The 18,680-nt window shown below is 48.0% G+C and overlaps 1 protein-coding gene across 3 annotated transcripts in view; it reads left to right on the plus strand.

Annotated features, from left to right (window-relative positions):
* The window catches only part of PPP4R4 (protein phosphatase 4 regulatory subunit 4), a 468,463-nt gene that overhangs the window by 344,765 nt on the left and 105,018 nt on the right, over nt 1-18,680 (plus strand). For 2 of the 3 annotated variants that reach the window (XM_063947591.1, XM_063947590.1), the window contains one exon: nt 5,347-5,494. In XM_063947591.1, the coding sequence (XP_063803661.1) occupies nt 5,374-5,494 (121 nt within the window). In that variant the 5' untranslated portion in view covers nt 5,347-5,373. The remainder of the gene's footprint in view (nt 1-5,346; nt 5,495-18,680) is intronic. The other variant, XM_063947592.1, reaches the window with a different exon arrangement.

Consider the following 18,680-nt stretch of genomic DNA (forward strand, 5'->3'; position numbering starts at 1 on the left):
CTGGTATGAGTCTTACCCGGGATTCAAAATCCTTCCTTATTGTGTACGCTCGTCCGGGCACAGTATCCTAACTGAGGCTTGGAGGAGGGTCATAGGGGGAGGAGCCAGTGCACACCAGATAGTCCTAAAGCTTTCTTTAGATGTGCCCAGTCTCCTGCGGAGCCGCTATTCCCCATGGTCCTTACGGAGTCCCCAGCATCCACTACGGACTATGAGAAATAGAATTATCGGTAAGTAAATTCTTATTTTTACCTTCCACATTTTTGTTCTCCATTTTTTAATGTGTGGAATTATATGCCAGTAATATATCAATAGCAATGGCCTACTGTACCATACTGCTATATATTATATACTGGTGGTCAGCAAAATTATGCACTGTCCTCCTACTACTGCGCACAACAACTAAAATGCACCACAGGTATGGATGGATAGTATACTTGACGACACAGAGGTAGGTAGAGCAGTGGACTACTGTACCGTACTGCTATATATTATATACTGGTGGTCAGCAAAATTATGCACTGTCCTCCTACTACTGCGCACAACAACTAAAATGCACCACAGGTATGGATGGATAGTATACTTGACGACACAGAGATAGGTAGAGCAGTGGACTACTGTACCGTACTGATATAATACTGGTTGTCACTGGTCAGCAAAACTCTGCACTGTCCTCCTACTATATAATACTGGTGGTCCCCAGTCCCCACAATAAAGCACACTGAGCACAGATATTTGCAGCACACTGAGCACAGATATGGAGCGTTTTTCAGGCAGAGAACGTAGATATTTTCAGCACACTGAGCACAGATATTTGCAGCACACTGAGCACAGATATTTGCAGCACACTGAGCACAGATATTTGCAGCACACTGAACACAACTGAGAGAACGCTGCACACGTCCTCTCCCTATCATCTCCAATGCACGAGTGAAAATGGCTGCGACGCGCGGCTCCTTATATAGAATACGAATCTCGCGAGAATCCGACAGCGGGATGATGACGTTCGGGCGCGCTCGGGTTAACCAAGCAAGGCGGGAGGATCCGAGTCTGCCTCGGACCCATGTAAAATGGGTGAAGTTCGGGGGGTTTCGGATTCCGAGGAACCGAACCCGCTCATCTCTAGTATATATATATATATATATATATATATATATATATATCACACTTACATGCAGATTCTGCAACTTGTTGGGGTGGGCCAGGTAAATTGTGCCATTAGACCACACCCCTCATTGCATAATGTCGCAATTTGAGGTTCAGTGGAAGGGGGCGGAGCCAAAATGACACCCGCAAATCATCAAAGCATTACAAAGTGAGGGGTGGGGCACCTATTGTGGTTAATCAGGGTGGCTTCTATGTACTCAGAACCCCCCCCCCCCCCCAACTCCTCCCCCACATGCACCACGCAGGGCTACTCTATGTATCCGCATACATCAATGTGACTTTATGAACATTACATAGGAAGTCAGTTGAGCATGACAGAGCATGTTATGCACTTATACAGATGGTCCTGATTTAAATACAGGTATGCCGTACTCTTGACTCCCTTCCACATTACAGTGTTAGCAGCTCTCTTCATGGTAACTGTAGGAATTAAAACAGTGCTGCTTTTAATTTACAGTCCCCAATCAGGTGAAAAGTTGAGGAAAGTCCCTATTTTAAGGTAAAAATGTTGGGGCTTAGTGCAGAACCCCTGGTGTGCCCCTCCCCTCAATGATGACATTTTTAATTAGCATAATTTGGGCAATAATTACATGTAATTTTTGATGTGATATTCTGCAGAATGCAGAATAATGGGGCAGATGTATTAAGCCTGGAGAAGTGATAAAGCAGTGATAAGTGCAAGGTGATAATGTACCAGACAATCAGCTCCAATATTTAAATTGACAGTTTGGAGCTGATTGGCTGGTGCATTATCACCTTGCACTTATCACTGCTTTATCACTTCTGCAGGCTTAGTACATCTGCCCCAATGGGTTAAATTATGTGCAACAGGTATATGGGGGTGTTGTATTGATGGGGCAGGTGTTGTTAGGCTTGTAGTTGGGGGTTACAGGTGATTTTAGAAACACATTTTTAAAATTGACTTAAAATGGCACAAAAATCAGCTTACAGGCATTTTATGCATCCCACATTCATCTAGAGCAGGCATGTCCAAACTGCGGCCCTCCAGCTGTTGAGAAACTACCATCCCAGCATGCCCTGACACAGCTTTAGCATTCTCTGACAGCAAAACTGGTTCAGGGCATGCTGGGATATGTAGTTTCACAACAGCTGGAAGGCCGCAGTTTGGACATGCCTGATCTAGAGCATTCATTTGCTGAAAAACACTTGCTTTTTATAATTTTAGCTCAAGGCATATTGCTTGTGCCCACCAATAGACCTCTATGTGGTTTTCCAATTTTAAGGCCAGTACACACTAGCCGATCCCCCGCCAAATCCGATATACACACTTGCCGATGCCATCGGGGAAGTGAGCGGCGGGGGACGACGACAGCCATGCTGCATCTGTAGCATGGCTGTCGTTAAGAAGGACCTCCCTAGTCTGTACATGTTCAGACGAGGGAGGGGGTCGTTAACCACGCACGGGAGCGCGCATCGTTAACGATAATGAGTGTACACACTAGGTGATATTGTGAACAATATCTCTAAGAAAGCCCTTCAAAATATCGCCTAGTGTGTATGGGGCTTTAGTTTTCACTTTTTTGGGGGCTACAGGCTGATATCCCCATTCCCCCCCACACTTACCGTGGTGATTGATAGATTTAAAATGTCAACTGTAATAAATGCAAAACTAGGCTTGTTTTGTCCTTATTTCTGTTTCTGTTTGTAAATCTATCAGTCAAAGCTTCCAAACATCGGCGCCTTTGATAAAACAACAGTTAGTAAACCCACCCCTTAGCGGCTGATGCAGCGTTCAACACATATAAACCAAAATCCTTGGTTTGATAGTCGTCATCATTAGGGTGTACTTGCACTATCCTGCACTGTGAAAAGTTTCAGAACTTGTGATCATGTGATCATGAGTGAAGACATTTTCCTACGCACTGCAGATTTACTGTCTGTAATCCCATTCAGTGTTTGCTTACACCTGACCATTTGTTTGTACTTTTCAGACTTATACCACTTTCACTTCGCAATGCCGGGTCCCACCCGAGAATTGGAAACGGGTCCTTCCCGGGTAGGACCCGCCACCCCAACTTGGCAATATGACGGATCGGGTTGCCATCCAATGGCGGGGACGGAGCCAGCATAGCGGGCAGGTGCAGAGGCGGCGTTGGGAAATGACATCATCTCCACGCCGCCTCTCCCTATGCATCGAACGGGTCCCATGTCGCATTGACCCGGGTAGCCCGTTCACATTGCGCCTGACCTGGAAATAACTGTTCTTATACCCGGGTTGAATTACCGGGTCAGACGACCCGGGATTTCTGGAGTGACCCTTTCACACCACACAGTGACCCGTGTCGACCTGGCAATATACCTGGTCAAAACCGGGTTATTTGTGCGCTGTGAAAGAGGTGCTACTTACCTACTCTCCCTGAATGGCCAGGACGCTTCTGCATCTCAGGTGCTAATCCCGGCCGTCTGGAAGAGCGTTCATGTCTCCCAAACAGCATTGCATCTGTCCTGTGCTGCCCACTTTCTGAGTACAGTGGGAGGTCTGAGTGGTCTGATTGCGCAATTCAGCGTGAATCACGTCATTATTTGCCCAGTCCCCCCCCACACACACTTTAATCTCAGCACTGTATAGTAGGAGGGGACCACAATGAGCCCCGCCCCCTGCACTCCTCACCATACCCCCACATGTCCCCTGCTGTCCCGATCCAAGGGGCAGCCAGTAAATTGGTGAGTATGTTATCAGAAGTCAAATGCAGGACCCCCAAAAATGTCCCAGGAAACATACCAAGACTTCTAAGCACACCTTATTAGGGTCTCATCAGTGTAAGTATCTGCTCTGTCCCCAAAAAATAGCATAGTTTCTTATTTATTATAGTTGCAGATACTCGTCTGTAGCCGATCTACTTGTGCATCGCAGATTTCAGCCTACATGTATCAGAAGGGTGGGGTTCAACAGATCTACAGTAAAAAGCTAGACCGTCAATAGCTCAACCCCAAACGATTGACATGTTAAGGACGACAGAACAGAGAAGCTAATTAGATGCTGTTTTTGCAAAAAGAACAGAAAGAACCAATGAATAAGAGTGTTTGCTAACTTTTCCATGAAGTAACTAAGACCTGGAAGAGCACACGTGTTACAGTTTTGTTTATGACTGTTCCCCTTTTGAACATCTCCAAAAGCCCAGTGCCTGTAATAAGTATTGATGCATATATTCAAGTACAGGCCACACACAGTGTAAAGATTGTTTCATCACTCAGAAGATGGTAAAGTCAGTGCATTGGGAGTGACATCAGTCAGGTGTGTAGCTTAGGACATCTGTATAGAGAACTGAAATTGTAGAAGAAAATGAAATACCTTGAATAAAGGGGATACGGTCGTTAGGTCGACACAGCTTAGGTCAACAGTCATTAGGTCGTCCACTGAAGGTCGACATTCATTAGGTCGACATGGTCTTTAGGTGGACATGTACTAGGTCGACAGGTCAAAAGGTTGACATGAGTTTTTCACATTTGTTTTCATTTTTTGGACTTTTCATACTTGACGATCCATGTGGACTACAGTTGGGAATGGTCACCTTGCCCGAAGCATGGTGAGCGAAGCGACGCACTAATTGGGGTTCCCCGTCACTTTACGAAGAAAACAACACCAAAAAAAGTCCAAAAACCCATGTTGACCTGTTGACCTAGTACAGGTCGACCTAATGACCATGTTGACCTTCCATGGTCGACCCAGTGACTGTTGACCTAAATTGAGTCGACCCAACGACCCATACCCGAATAAAGACCACAGACATTGCTTGCTATCAGGACACACAAGTTATTTCATTGGGCAAGGTTCATCATTGTAACAAAAGTTGTACAACATCATTAAATACAGTTTGAAGAAATACTGTATTGATTGGATCAGACTGGCATGCATGGGGAGAAAGAAATGTAATTTTCCTGGGAAGTAAAATGCCGATTTGTATAATAAGTGTAGGTGGGAACTTCTGACCTGGAGATTATAGCAGTGTATTATAGCAGAGATTAACAACGGAGAAATTAACATCACCCAGATCTTGGCCGAGTTTATTAAGAGAGGTACTGGGAGTTGGTGCCTTGCTGTTAATCTCTGCCCCTGTCCAGCACTACCATTATCTCCAGGTGAGAAGTCACACCTATGATGATACGCTGGTAATGTAGTCTAATGTTCTTCCTATTCTAATATTCCCCTGTTGACAGGAGGTTCTCCATGTTGCAGGAGTAGAGATGCAGCTGACAGCAGCGTATTCTTTCCTGACTATCCTACAAGAGGAGTCTGTGCCTGTTCATTCCTACTGCCTGTCCTTCCTGCAAGTAATCCTGCAGAACCTGGAGCACCGAGACACAGGTGACGTTTGCATTGCCATCATTGTCTGACTTAAAGGGAACGTCGATCTGCAGGGAATCTATTGTACAGGCAGATTTGTGTATTCTGGTTGTCCTTGACCACAATGTTTAGGTCTAGGCATTTTAAACAATTGTGTCTACGCAGCAGATTGGCTGTCATCTAAGGGCAACAGAGAACACTACTTTGTGCAAAGGTGGACTTTTTCCTGACAGTTGTTTATATACAGAAAAGCTATGGAAAACATTTTATTTTTATACATGCATGTTTATGTATGTACTGTACACAGTGTATGTATGTATGCATGCATATATATATATATAATATAAAATGTGTGTAAATATATAATATGAACTAGGTGATTCATCATGCCCTACGGGCGCTCTTCACACTGTCATAAGGGGCTACGCCCCCTTAACCCTTGCACGTCCTCATGGCATGCAATATTTGTATTATATGGAGTATTCCCTCCAATCATAATTGTGTGAGTGGTTAAATATTGCACGGACAAAGGGCGTGCGATGGTTAAGGGGTCGTAGCCCCTTGCAACCGCGTGAACAGCTCATGCAGGGCCTGATGAATCACCTAGTAGGTGCTGTGGTTGAGGGAGTGGTGGGTGTGGGGGAAATGCGGATGGTGGAAGGGGTCCTGGGGTGCCGCAGGTGGGGGAGGGGCTGGTGCGGTGGTGGCGCGTATGGGAGAGAGGCGGTGCGTTGGTGCCGCGGGTGGGGGTCCAGTGCCACCGTGGGTGGGGAAGGAGCGGTTGCGGGGGTGCCGTGGGTGGGGGAGGGGTGAGTGCGGTGGTGCCACGGGTTGGGGAGGTGTGGAGGTGCTACGGGTGGGGGAGGGGGTCCAGAGCCACCGCGGCACCACCGGTCCCTAGGCACCAGACTGCTTGCTTCGTGGGACTTGGGGGAGGGGGGGGGCGACACACGGGCCAACCTCCCTAGGGTTAATGGTCCCGTTCCCTGCTGACAGGACACTGAGCTCCTGAGGGTCCTATTCGCAAACCCCACCACGGTGAGCGTACAGACCCGCAGCACGCCGCCACCCCTAACAGAGCCAGAAGACTGAGTAGGTGGCCGGCGTCCCTATTAGGGTATTTAGTTTGCGACCCAGCTAAGTTTGTATTTTAGCTATAGGGGCGCTGTGTGGCTGACTCCAATATACTCTGTGGGGTATATGCAATTGTGGTCGAATTCCCGAAATTGGCGAATTTCGGGTAATTTTCGACCAAAAAAAAAAATTCGCCTATGCAATGCAGTGTTTTCCGACCAAAAAACGGACTTTCAAAATTCGACTTTTTGAAATTCGACTTTTTGCAAATTTGACTTTTCTGCAATGATACAAGTGCTGCAATTCGACCAAAGCATATTCAATTCAAGTTTGGAAATTCGACAGCAGTGCTTTTAGACAGCAAATTCGTCATTTTCAATCCGCCACACTTTGGAGGGTGAAAACAAATAAAAAAAATTTAAACATGTTTTTTTTGGTGTTTTTTTTTTTTGGGAATAGCAGATCTATTTATATTAGAAGGGATTAGGTACTTTTTTTTTTTTGGGGGGAGGCACAAATATTATTTATATATTTTTAAAAATATTATTATTTTTTTATTTTTTATTTTTATTGCTGGAACGGTAAAATCAGAAAAAAAAATGGCGTGGGGTCCCCCCTCCAAAGCATAACCAGCCTCGGGCTCATTGAGCTGGTCCTGGTTCTAAAAATGCGGGGAAAAAATTGACAGGGGATCCCCCGTATTTTTAAAACCAGCACCGGGCTCTGCGCCTGGTGCTGGTGCCAAAAATACGGGGGACAAAAAGAGTAGGGGTCCCCCGTATTTTTAACACCAGCATCGGGCTCCACTAGCTGGACAGATAATGCCACAGCCGGGGGTCACTTTTATGCCGTGCCCTGCGGCCGTGGCATCAAATATCCAACTAGTCACCCCTGGCCGGGGTACCCTGGGGGAGTGGGGACCCCTTCAATCAAGGGGTCCCCCCCCCCAGCCACCCAAGGGCCAGGGGTGAAGCCCGAGGCTGTCCCCCCCCATCCAATGGGCTGCGGATGGGGGGGCTGATAGCCTTTGTGATAAAAAAAAGATATTGTTTTTTCCATTAGTACTACAAGTCCCAGCAAGCCTCCCCCGCAAGCTGGTACTTGGAGAACCACAAGTACCAGCATGCGGGAGAAAAGCGGGCCCGCTGGTACCTGTAGTACTACTGGGAAAAAAATACCCAAATAAAAACAGGACACACACACCGTCGACAGTAAAACTTTATTTCACACTACCGACACACACATACTTACCTATGTTCACACGCCGACATCGGTCCTCTTCTCCATGTAGAATCCACGGATACCTGAAAAGCAAAGTTCAATATACTCACCTCAGGGTCCAGAGATAAATCCACGTACTTGGCAAAAAAAGAAAACGCAAATACCCGCTCCAGAACGGACTGAAAGGGGTCCCATGCTGACACATGGGACACCTTTCCACGAATGAGACCTGTCAGTGACAGCTGTCACTGACAGGTCTCTAAGCCAATCAGGAAGCGCAACTTCGTTGCGCTCACCTGATTGGCTGATCGCTGTGACAGCGCATCGCACAGCTCCCTCCATTATATTCAATGGTGGGAACTTAGCGGCTAGCGGTGAGGTCACCCGCCGGTCAGCGGCTGACCGGCGGGTGACCCCACCGCTAGCCGCAAAGTTCCCACCATTGAAAGTAATGGAGCGGCTTTGCGAGGCGCTGTCAGAGTACAGACGGCGTCCAGCCAATCAGGTGAGCGCCACGGCAGTAGCGCTTCCTGATTGGCTGAAGGGACATCAGTGACAGGAGTCACGTGATGTCCCGGCATTCGGGGAAAGGAGTCTAATGTGAAAACATTGGACCCCTTTCATTAGTCCGGTGGATCGTGTTCGGTTTGTTTTTTTACAAAGTACGTGGATTTACCTCTGGACCTGGACCTCTGGACGCTGGAAGGTGAGTATAATTTTTTGACAGGTACCCTCGGATCGTCGGAGATCGTTGCAGTCGGCGTGTCAACACAGGTAAGTATGTGTGTGTCGGCGTATGAAATAAAGTTTTACTATCAAGGTGTGCCTGTTTTTATTTGGGTATTTTTTTCCCAGTAGTACTACAGGTACCAGCGGGCCCGTTTTTCTCCCGCATGCTGGTACTTGTGGTTCTCCAAGTACCAGCTTGCGGGGGAGGCTTGCTGGGACTTGTAGTACTAATGGAAAAAACAATATCTTTTTTTTTATCACAAAGGCTATCAGCCCCCCCATCCGCAGCCCATTGGATGGGGGGGGACAGCCTCGGGCTTCACCCCTGGCCCTTGGGTGGCTGGGGGGGGGGGACCCCTTGATTGAAGGGGTCCCCACTCCCCCAGGGTACCCCGGCCAGGGGTGACTAGTTGGATATTTGATGCCACGGCCGCAGGGCACGGCATAAAAGTGACCCCCGGCTGTGGCATTATCTGTCCAGCTAGTGGAGCCCGATGCTGGTGTTAAAAATACGGGGGACCCCTACTCTTTTTGTCCCCCGTATTTTTGGCACCAGCATCAGGCGCAGAGCCCGGTGCTGGTTTTAAAAATACGGGGGATCCCTGGCCGATTTTTCCCCTGCATTTTTAGAACCAGGACCAGCTCGATGAGCCCGAGGCTGGTTATGCTTTGGAGGGGGGACCCCACGCCATTTTTTTTTCGGGCTTTTCCCCGTTTTTTCCCGTTTTTTAAAATCGCGGCAAAATCCGCCAAATCGGCCGATTTTCGCCCGCGACTCTGGCGAATCCGTTTTTCATTGCATATGGTGAATTCCGGAAGCCACCTTCCGGAATTCACCTGGCGAATTTGGTCGAATTGAAAAAACGGCGATAATTGCCGCGAATTCGCCCGCTATTGCATATACCCCTGTGTCTCCCTAGAAGGGCTCTGTGTGGGTTAACTGTGCTTTTAACCTATTCCTCCCTGTGTGTGTATTGTTTTACATTTATCATGTCAAAGAAGTGTGTATCATGCACAGCAGAGTATTTTTCTCAATCTGGGGGCTCACTGCCATGTACTCAGGATAGTACACATTCTTATGCTAGTGGATCAGAACCTGTATGGTTAGATTCATTAAAAGGGATGATTTCAAATATTTTAAACAAATTATCCCAAAATGAAAAGGAGATTCAATAGTTAAGGCAATCTGTAGATGACCTGATGAATAGTGATTCAGTGGTTATTCCGGCGTCTCAGACCACTGCTATTTGTCCACAGAAGCGTACTCTGGCCCAAATTATGCAGGCTGACACCGATGATGATGATGTATCAGACCCAGAGGGGGGTGAGGTGGACTCGGTAGGGGGGGATGCAGCTTTATCACAGGTGATACAAGACCTGATAGAAGCTATTAGAGATGTCCTGCACATTCCTGATAAGATGTCAGAGGACGAGGAGGAATCTTATTTTAATGTAAAAAAGAGATCCTGAGCTACTTTCCCTGCATCTGAGGAATTAAATTCCCTATTTGAAGCAACTTGGGTGAATCCTGACAAGAAGTTTCAGGTCCCAAAAAGGCTACTCACATCCTTCCCATTTCTTCAGGATGACAGAAAGAAATGGGAAAACCCACCGATTGTTGAAACATCTGTTTCTAGGCTGTCACGTAAGATAGTTTTACCCATTCCTGGGGCAGCTTCATTGAAGGATGCTGCAGACCGCAAGATTGAGACTACTCTCACATCTCTGTACACAGCTGTGGGGGTGGCCCAGAGACCCACTATAGCGTGTGCATGGACCTCTAGGGCCATTGCTAAATAGTCAGGTAATCTAATTGACGGGTTAGATTCCTTATCCAGGGAGGAGATAATTTTACTCCTTCAGCATATACAGGATTCGGCTAACTTTATGGTGGAGGCCATGAAGGAAATTGGTTTACCTAATGCACGCTCCACTCCTATGGCAGTATCGGCATGCAGGGACTTGTTGCTATGCCAGTGGACTGCGGACACGGATTCCATGAATGGCGTGGAAAGCCTACCTTTCATAGGGGAAGCCTTTTTTGGAGATGAACTGGATACGTGGATATCCAAGCCTACGGCGGGTAAGTCTACATACCTTCCTTCCGCCGCTTCCCCGGATAGAAAATCCTACACTGCTCCAACTCTGCAGTCCTTTCGGACAGCAAAGTTTTATAACAAGACCAAGGGTTCTTCTACACCTTCAAAGGCAATAGAGGTATACCCAGAAAACCAGCAACTGCAGGTTCACATGAACAGAACCCCGGTTCTGCTTCCTCTAAGCCTTCAGCATAATGGTGGACCGCATTGCCTGGAAGACAGTCAAGTGGGAGCCCATTTAAGACTCTTCAGTCACAGATGGGCAATATCTTCCCAGGATCCCTGGATCATAAATCTTATAGCCCAGGGCTACAGACTGAAGTTTCAGGAACTCCAACCTTGCAGATTCTTCAAATCAGGTTTACCAGGTTCTCAAGAAGCAAGTACGACTTTACAGGAAGCAATGACTCAGGTCATTATTCCAGTTCCACTTCAGCTGCAAAGCAAAGGTTATTATTCCAACCTGTTTGTGGTTCCGAAGTGAGACGGTTCGGTAAGGCCCATTTTAAATCTCAAGTTGTTGAACCCGTACCTACGGGTGTTCAGGTTCAGGATGGAGTCTCTGAGAGCGGTGATCTCAGGTCTGGAAGAGGGGGAATTCTTGGTGTCTCTGGATATCAAGGATGCGTACCTTCATATTCCGATTTGGCCGCCTCATCAGGCTTATCTAAGGTTTGCATTACAGGACTGTCACTACCAGTTCCAGGCCCTGCCATTTGACCTCTCCACGGCATCGATGGTAATGGCAGAGATGATGTTTATCCTCCGCAAACAGGGAGTGAACATAATTCCGTATCTGGACAATCTGTTGATAAAAGCACCTTCCAGGGAGAAGTTGTTAGACAACATTGCCCTCTCAACCCGTCTACTCAAGGATCACGGTTGGATTCTGAACCTACCAAAATCTCATCTGGAACCAACATGGAGACTTCCGTTCCTGGGGATGATACTGGATACAGAGGCACAGAAGGTATTTATTCCATTGGAAATTGGTGATCCCGTCGATGGTGCGGGATGTTCCAAGGAAAACCCGGATATCGATGCATCTATGCATTCGCCTTCTGGGAAAGATGGTGGCCACTTACAAAGCGCTGTAGTACGGAAGGTTCCACGCAAGGCCCTTCCAGCTAGATCTGTTGGACAGATGATCTGGATCACATCTTCACATGCACCAGAGGATCTGTCTGTCACCAAAAATCAGGATTTCTCTTCTGTGGTGGCTTCAGACTTTTCACCTGACCGAGGGTCGAAGGTTCGGGATTCAAAATTGGAATCTGCTGACCACAGACGCAAGCCTCAGAGGTTGGGGAGCAGTCACCCAGGGGAAATAGTTCCAAGGAAAATGGTCATGTCAGAAAGCCATTCTTCTGATCAACGTTCTGAAACTAAGAGCCATATACAACGCTTTTCTACAGGCATCGCATCTTCTTCAAGATCAGGCCATTCAGGTTCAGTCAGACAATGTGACGGCAGTGACGTACACAAACCAACAAGGCGGAACGAAGAGCAGAGCAGCAATGTCAGAGGTAACAAGGATTCTCCTCTGGGTAGAAAGACACGCTCTCAGCAGACACGATCTCCATCCGGGAGAGTGGGGCCTTCACCCGGAGGTGTTTGGGTGCTTGACACGTCGGTCAGGAATACCACAAATCGACAGGATGGCCTCACGCCTCAAAAAGAAGCTCAAGTGGTATTGTTCCAGGTCGAGGGACCCACATGCAGTGGCGGTGGACGCTCTGGTGACTCCATGGGTCTACCAGATGGTGTATGTGTTTCCACCACTCCCTTTGATACCAAAGATTCTCAAAAGAATATAAGGGAAAAGGTTCAAGCAATTCTCATTGCTCCAGACTGGCCAAGACGGGCCTGTTATGCGGATCTACTGGAGGTGCTTCTAATAGACCCGTGGCCTTTGCCTCTTCGCAAGGACCTTCTCCAACAGGGACTGTCCGTCTATCAAGATTTACCACGGCTTCGTTTGACGGCATGGAGGTTGAGCGTCAAATTCTAGCCCGGAAGGGGATCCCAAATAGGGTTATTCCAACCCTGATCCAAGCCAGAAAGGGGGTAAAGTCTAAACATTACCACTGTATTTGGAAAAAAATACGTCTCTTGGTGTGAAAACTGGAAAATTCCTGCGACGGAATTTAAGTTGGGGTGTTTTCTCCTTTTTCTGCTATCGGGTGTGGATGTGGGCCTACGTCTGGGCTCCATAAAGGTCCAGATTTCGGCCTTATCCATTTTCTTCTAGAAACATTTGGCTTCTCTCCCTGAGGTTCAGACATTTTTGATGGGGGTTCTGCACATCCAACCTCCCTTTGTGTCTCTTACAGCACCTTGGGATCTCAACCTGATGTTGCAGTTCCTGCAATTGGATTGGTCTGAGCCTTTACAGGACGTTGACGTCAAGTTTCTTATGTGGAAGGAAGTCATACTGTCTGCCTTGGCTTCTGCGAGTAGTGTGTCGGAGCTGGGGGCATTGTCTCACAAAAGCCCCTATTTGATTTTTCATGAAGATAGGGCTGAACTCAGACCTCGTCAGCACTTTCTTCCAAAGGTGGTGTTTACGTTTCATATCAACCAACCTATTGTGGTGCCGGTGCTTACTGACACCTCTGCTACTGCAAAGTCCTTGGATGTTGTGAGGGCTTTGAAGATCTATGTGAAACGGACAGCTCGTCACAGGAAATCAGCCTCGCTGTTTGTTCTCTATGATCCCAATAAATTTGAGTGTCCTGCTTCAAAGCAGACAATTACACGTTGGATCAGGCTTACTATCCATCATGCTTATTCCACGGCAGATTTGCCGTGTCCAAAGTCTGTACAGGCCCACTACTGGGTTCTTCCTGGGCGGCTGCCCGGGGTGTCTCGGCTTTACAGCTCTGCCGAACAGCTACTTGGTCAGGTTCGAACACGTTCTACAAGTTCGATACTTTGGCCTCTGAGGACCTTCAGTTTGGTCAATCAGTTCTGCAGGAACCTGAGCACTCTCTCACGTGGTTTGGGAGCTTTGGTACATCCCCATGGTACTAATGTGGACCCCAGTATCCTTTAGGATGTAAGAGAAAATAGGATTTATTCTCGTAGTCCGTAGAGGGTACTGGGCGCCCGCCCAGTGCTTCGTTTCTTCCTGCACTGTTACTTGGTTAAGAATTGTTGGTTCAGCGGTTGCTGTTCCTGGTTTAAAGTTTGGTTAGCTTGGCTTTCCTCTAGTTTGTGTGTGCTGGTTCGGAATCTCACCACTATCCTTTTATTTCTCTATCGTCCTAAGTGGATGCTGGGGTTCCTGAAAGGACCATGGGGAATAGCGGCTCCGCAGGAGACAGGGCACAAAAGTAAAGCTTTTACAGGTCAGGTGGTGTGTACTGGCTCCTCCCCCTATGACCCTCCTCCAGACTCCAGTTAGATTTTTGTGCCCGGCCGAGAAGGGTGCAATTCTAGGTGGCTCTCATAAAGAGCTGCTTAGAGAGTTTAGCTTAGGTTTTTTATTTTACAGTGATTCCTGCTGGCAACAGGATCACTGCAACGAGGGACAGAGGGGAGAAGAAGTGAACTCACCTGCGTGCAGGATGGATTGGCTTCTTGGCTACTGGACATGAAGCTCCAGAGGGACGATCACAGGTACAGCCTGGATGGTCACCGGAGCCACGCCGCCGGCCCCCTCACAGATGCTGAAGCAAGAAGAGGTCCAGAATCGGCGGCTGAAGACTCCTGCAGTCTTCTTAAGGTAGCGCACAGCACTGCAGCTGTGCGCCATTTTCCTCTCAGCACACTTCACACGGCAGTCACTGAGGGTGCAGGGCGCTGGGGGGGGGGGCGCCCTGGGAGGCAAATGAAAACCTTTAAAAAGGCTAAAAATACCTCACATATAGCCCCAGAGGCTATATGGAGATATTTACCCCTGCCTAAATGTACTAAATAGCGGGAGACGAGCCCGCCGGAAAAGGGGCGGGGCCTATCTCCTCAGCACACGGCGCCATTTTCTGTCACAGCTCCGCTGGTCAGGAAGGCTCCCAGGTCTCTCCCCTGCACTGCACTACAGAAACAGGGTATAACAGAGAGGGGGGGCAAAATAAATGGCAATATATTAATATAAAAGCAGCTATAAGGGAGCACTTAATCATAAGGCTATCCCTGTCATATATAGCGCTTTTTGGTGTGTGCTGGCAGACTCTCCCTCTGTCTCCCCAAAGGGCTAGTGGGTCCTGTCTTCGTATAGAGCATTCCCTGTGTGTCTGCTGTGTGTCGGTACGTGTGTGTCGACATGTATGAGGACGTTATTGGTGTGGAGGCGGAGCAATTGCCAAATATGAGGATGTCACCTTCTAGGGGGTCGACACCAGAATGGATGCCTTTATTTGTGGAATTACGGGATAGCGTCAACTCGCTTAAGCAGTCGTTTGCCGACATGAGGCGGCCGGACACTCACTTAGTGCCTGTCCAGGCGCCTCAAACACCGTCAGGGGCTGTAAAACGCCCCTTGCCTCAGTCGGTCGACACAGACCCAGACACAGGCACTGATTCCGGTAGTGAAGGTGACGAATCTCCAGTAGGGCCACACGTTATATGATTTTGGCAATAAAGGAGATGTTACATTTAGCTGATACTACAGGTACCACTAAACAGGGTATTATGTGGGGTGTAAAAAAACTACCAGTAGTTTTTACCGAATCAGAAGAATTAAATGACGTGTGTGATGAAGCGTGGGGTGCCCCGATAAAAAACTGCTAATTTCAAAGAAGTTATTGGCTTTATACCCTTTCCCGCCAGAGGTTAGGGAGCGCTGGGAAACACCTCCTAGGGTGGACAAAGCGCTAACACGCTTATCAAAACAAGTGGCGTTACCCTCTCCTGAGACGGCCGCACTTAAAGATCCATCAGATAGGAGGATGGAAAATATCCAAAAAGGTATATACACACATGCAGGTGTTATACTACGACCAGCTATTGCGACTGCCTGGATGTGCAGTGCTGGGGTAGTTTGGTCAGAGTCCCTGATCGAAAATATTGATACCCTGGACAGGGACAATATTTTACTGTCGTTAGAACAAATAAAGGATGCATTTCTTTATATGCGTGATGCACAGAGAGATATCTGCACACTGGCATCACGGGTAAGTGCTATGTCCATTTCGGCCAGAAGAGCTTTATGGACACGACAGTGGACAGGCGATGCGTAGAGGAGTTATTTGGGGGTCGGTCTATCGGATTTGGTGGCCACGGCTACGGCCGGGAAATCCACCTTTCTACCTCAAGTCACTCCCCAACAGAAAAAGGCACCGACCTTTCAACCGCAGCCTTTTCGTTCCTTTAAAAATAAGAGAGCAAAGGGCTATTCATATCTGCCACGAGGCAGAGGACGAGGGAAGAGACAGCAACAGGCAGCTCCTTCCCAGGAACAGAAGCCCTCCCCGGCTTCTACAAAAGCCTCAGCATGACGCTGGGGCTTCGCAAGCGGACTCGGGGGCGGTAGGCGGTCGTCTCAAGAATTACAGCGCGCAGTGGGCTCACTCGCAGGTAAATCCCTGGATCCTGCAGATAATATCTCAGGGGTACAGGTTGAAATTAGAGACAGAGCCACCTCGCCGTTTCCTGAAGTCTGCTTTACCAACGTCCCCCTCAGAAAGGGAGACGGTTTTGGAAGCCATTCACAAGCTGTATTCTCAGCAGGTGATAGTCAAGGTACCTCTTCTACAACAAGGGAAGGGGTATTATTCCACTCTTTTTGTGGTACCGAAGCCGGATGGCTCGGTAAGGCCTATTCTAAATCTGAAGTCCTTGAACCTGTACATAAAGAAGTTCAAGTTCAAGATGGAGTCACTCAGAGCAGTGATAGCGAACCTGGAAGAAGGGGACTTTATGGTATCCTTGGACATCAAGGATGCGTATCTCCACGTTCCAATTACCCCTCACACCAGGGGTACCTCAGGTTCGTTGTACAAAACTGTCACTATCAGTTTCAGACGCTGCCGTTTGGTTTGTCCACGGCACCTCGGGTCTTTACAAAGGTAATGGCCGAGATAATATTTCTTCTTCGAAGAAAAGGCGTATTAATTATCCCATACTTGGACGATCTCCTAATAAGGGCAAGGTCCAGAGAACAGCTAGAGATGGGTTTAGCACTATCTCAAGAGGTGCTAAAGCAGCACGGATGGATTCTGAATATTCCAAAATCCCAATTAATGCCGACAACTCGTCTGCTGTTCCTGGGGATGATTCTGGACACAGTTCAGAAAAGGTTTTTCTTCCCGAAGAAAAAGCCAAGGAGTTATCTGACCTGGTCAGGAACCTCCTAAAACCAGGAAAGGTGTCTGTACATCAATGCACAAGAGTCCTGGGAAAAAATGGTAGCTTCTTACGAAGCAATCCCTTTCGGCAGATTCCATGCAAAGGGATCTGTTGGACAAATGGTCAGGGTCGCATCTTCAGATGCACCTGCGGATAACCCTGTCGCCGAGGACAAGGGTATCCCTTCTGTGGTGGTTGCAGGAGGCTCATCTATTGGAGGGCCGCAGATTCGGCATGCAGGATTGGATCCTGGTGACCACGGATGCCAGCCTGAGAGGCTGGGGAGCAGTCACACAGGGAAGAAATTTCCAGGGAGTGTGGTCGAGCCTGAAAAAGTCTCTTCACATAAGCATTCTGGAACTAAGAGCAATCTACAATGCTCTAAGCCAGGCGGAACCTCTGCTTCAAGGAAGACCGGTGTTGATCCAGTCGGACAACATCACGGCAGTCGCCCATGTAAACAGACAGGGCGGCACAAGAAGCAGGAGGGCAATGGCAGAAGCTGCCAGGATCCTTCGCTGGGCGGAGAATCACGTGATAGCACTGTCAGCAGTATTCATCCCGGGCGTGGACAACTGGGAAGCAGACTTCCTCAGCAGACACGACCTTCACCCGGGAGAGTGGAGACTTCATCCAGAAGTTTTCCACATGCTATTAAACCGTTGGGTAAAACCAATGGTGGACATGATGGCGTCTCGCCTCAACAAAACACTGGACAGGTATTGCGCCAGGTCAAGAGATCCGCAGGCAATAGCTGTGGACGCGCTGGTAACACCTTGGGTGTACCAGTCGGTATATGTGTTTCCTCCTCTGCCTCTCATACCAAAGGTATTGAGGATTATACGGCAAAGTGGAGTAAGACTAGTGGCTCCGGATTGGCCAAGAAGGACTTGGTACCCGGAACTTCAAGAGATGGTCACGGACGATCCGTGGCCTCTACTTCTGAGAAGGGACCTGCTTCAGCAGGGTACTTGTCTTTTTCAAGACTTACCGCGGCTGCGTTTGACGGCATGGCGTTTGAATGCCAGATCCTAAAAGGAAAAGGCATTCCAGAAGAAGTCATTCCTACCTTGATAAAGGCAAGGAAGGAAGTCACCGCGAAGCATTATCGCCGTATTTGGCGAAAATATGTTGCGTGGTGCGAGCAGCGGAGTGCTCCGATGGAGGAATTTCAACTGGGTCGTTTTCCTACATTTCCTGCAATCAGGATTGTCTATGGGTCTCAAATTGGGATCTATTAAGGTTCAAATTTCGGCCCTATCAATATTCTTCCAAAAAGAATTGGCCTCAGTCCCTGAGGTCCAGATTTTTATCAAAGGAGTACTGCATATACAGTCTCCTGGGGTGCCTAAGGTGGCACCGTGGGATCTAAATGTAGTTTTAGATTTCCTCAAATCAAATTGGTTTGAACCACTAAAGAAGGTGGATTTGAAATATCTCACATGGAAAGTGACTATGTTACTGGCCCTGGCTTCGGCCGGGAGAGTATCTGAACTGGCGGCTTTGTTTTATAAAAGCCCTTATTTAATTTTCCATTCGACATAGGGCAGAGCTGCGGACGCGTCCGCATTTTCTCCCTAAGGTGGTATCAGCGTTTCACCTGAACCAGCCTATTGTAGTGCCTGCGGCTACAGACGACTTGAAGGACTCCAAGTTGTTGGACGTTGTCAGAGCCTTAAAAATATACATTTAAAGGACGGCTGGAGTCAGAAAATCTGACTCGCTGTTTATACTGTATGCACCCAACAAGTTGGGTGCACCTGCTTCTAAGCAGTCGATTGCTCGTTGGATTTGTA

Source organism: Pseudophryne corroboree, chromosome 12, assembly GCF_028390025.1.
Source record: "Pseudophryne corroboree isolate aPseCor3 chromosome 12, aPseCor3.hap2, whole genome shotgun sequence".
Classification (NCBI taxonomy): Eukaryota; Metazoa; Chordata; class Amphibia; order Anura; family Myobatrachidae; genus Pseudophryne; species Pseudophryne corroboree.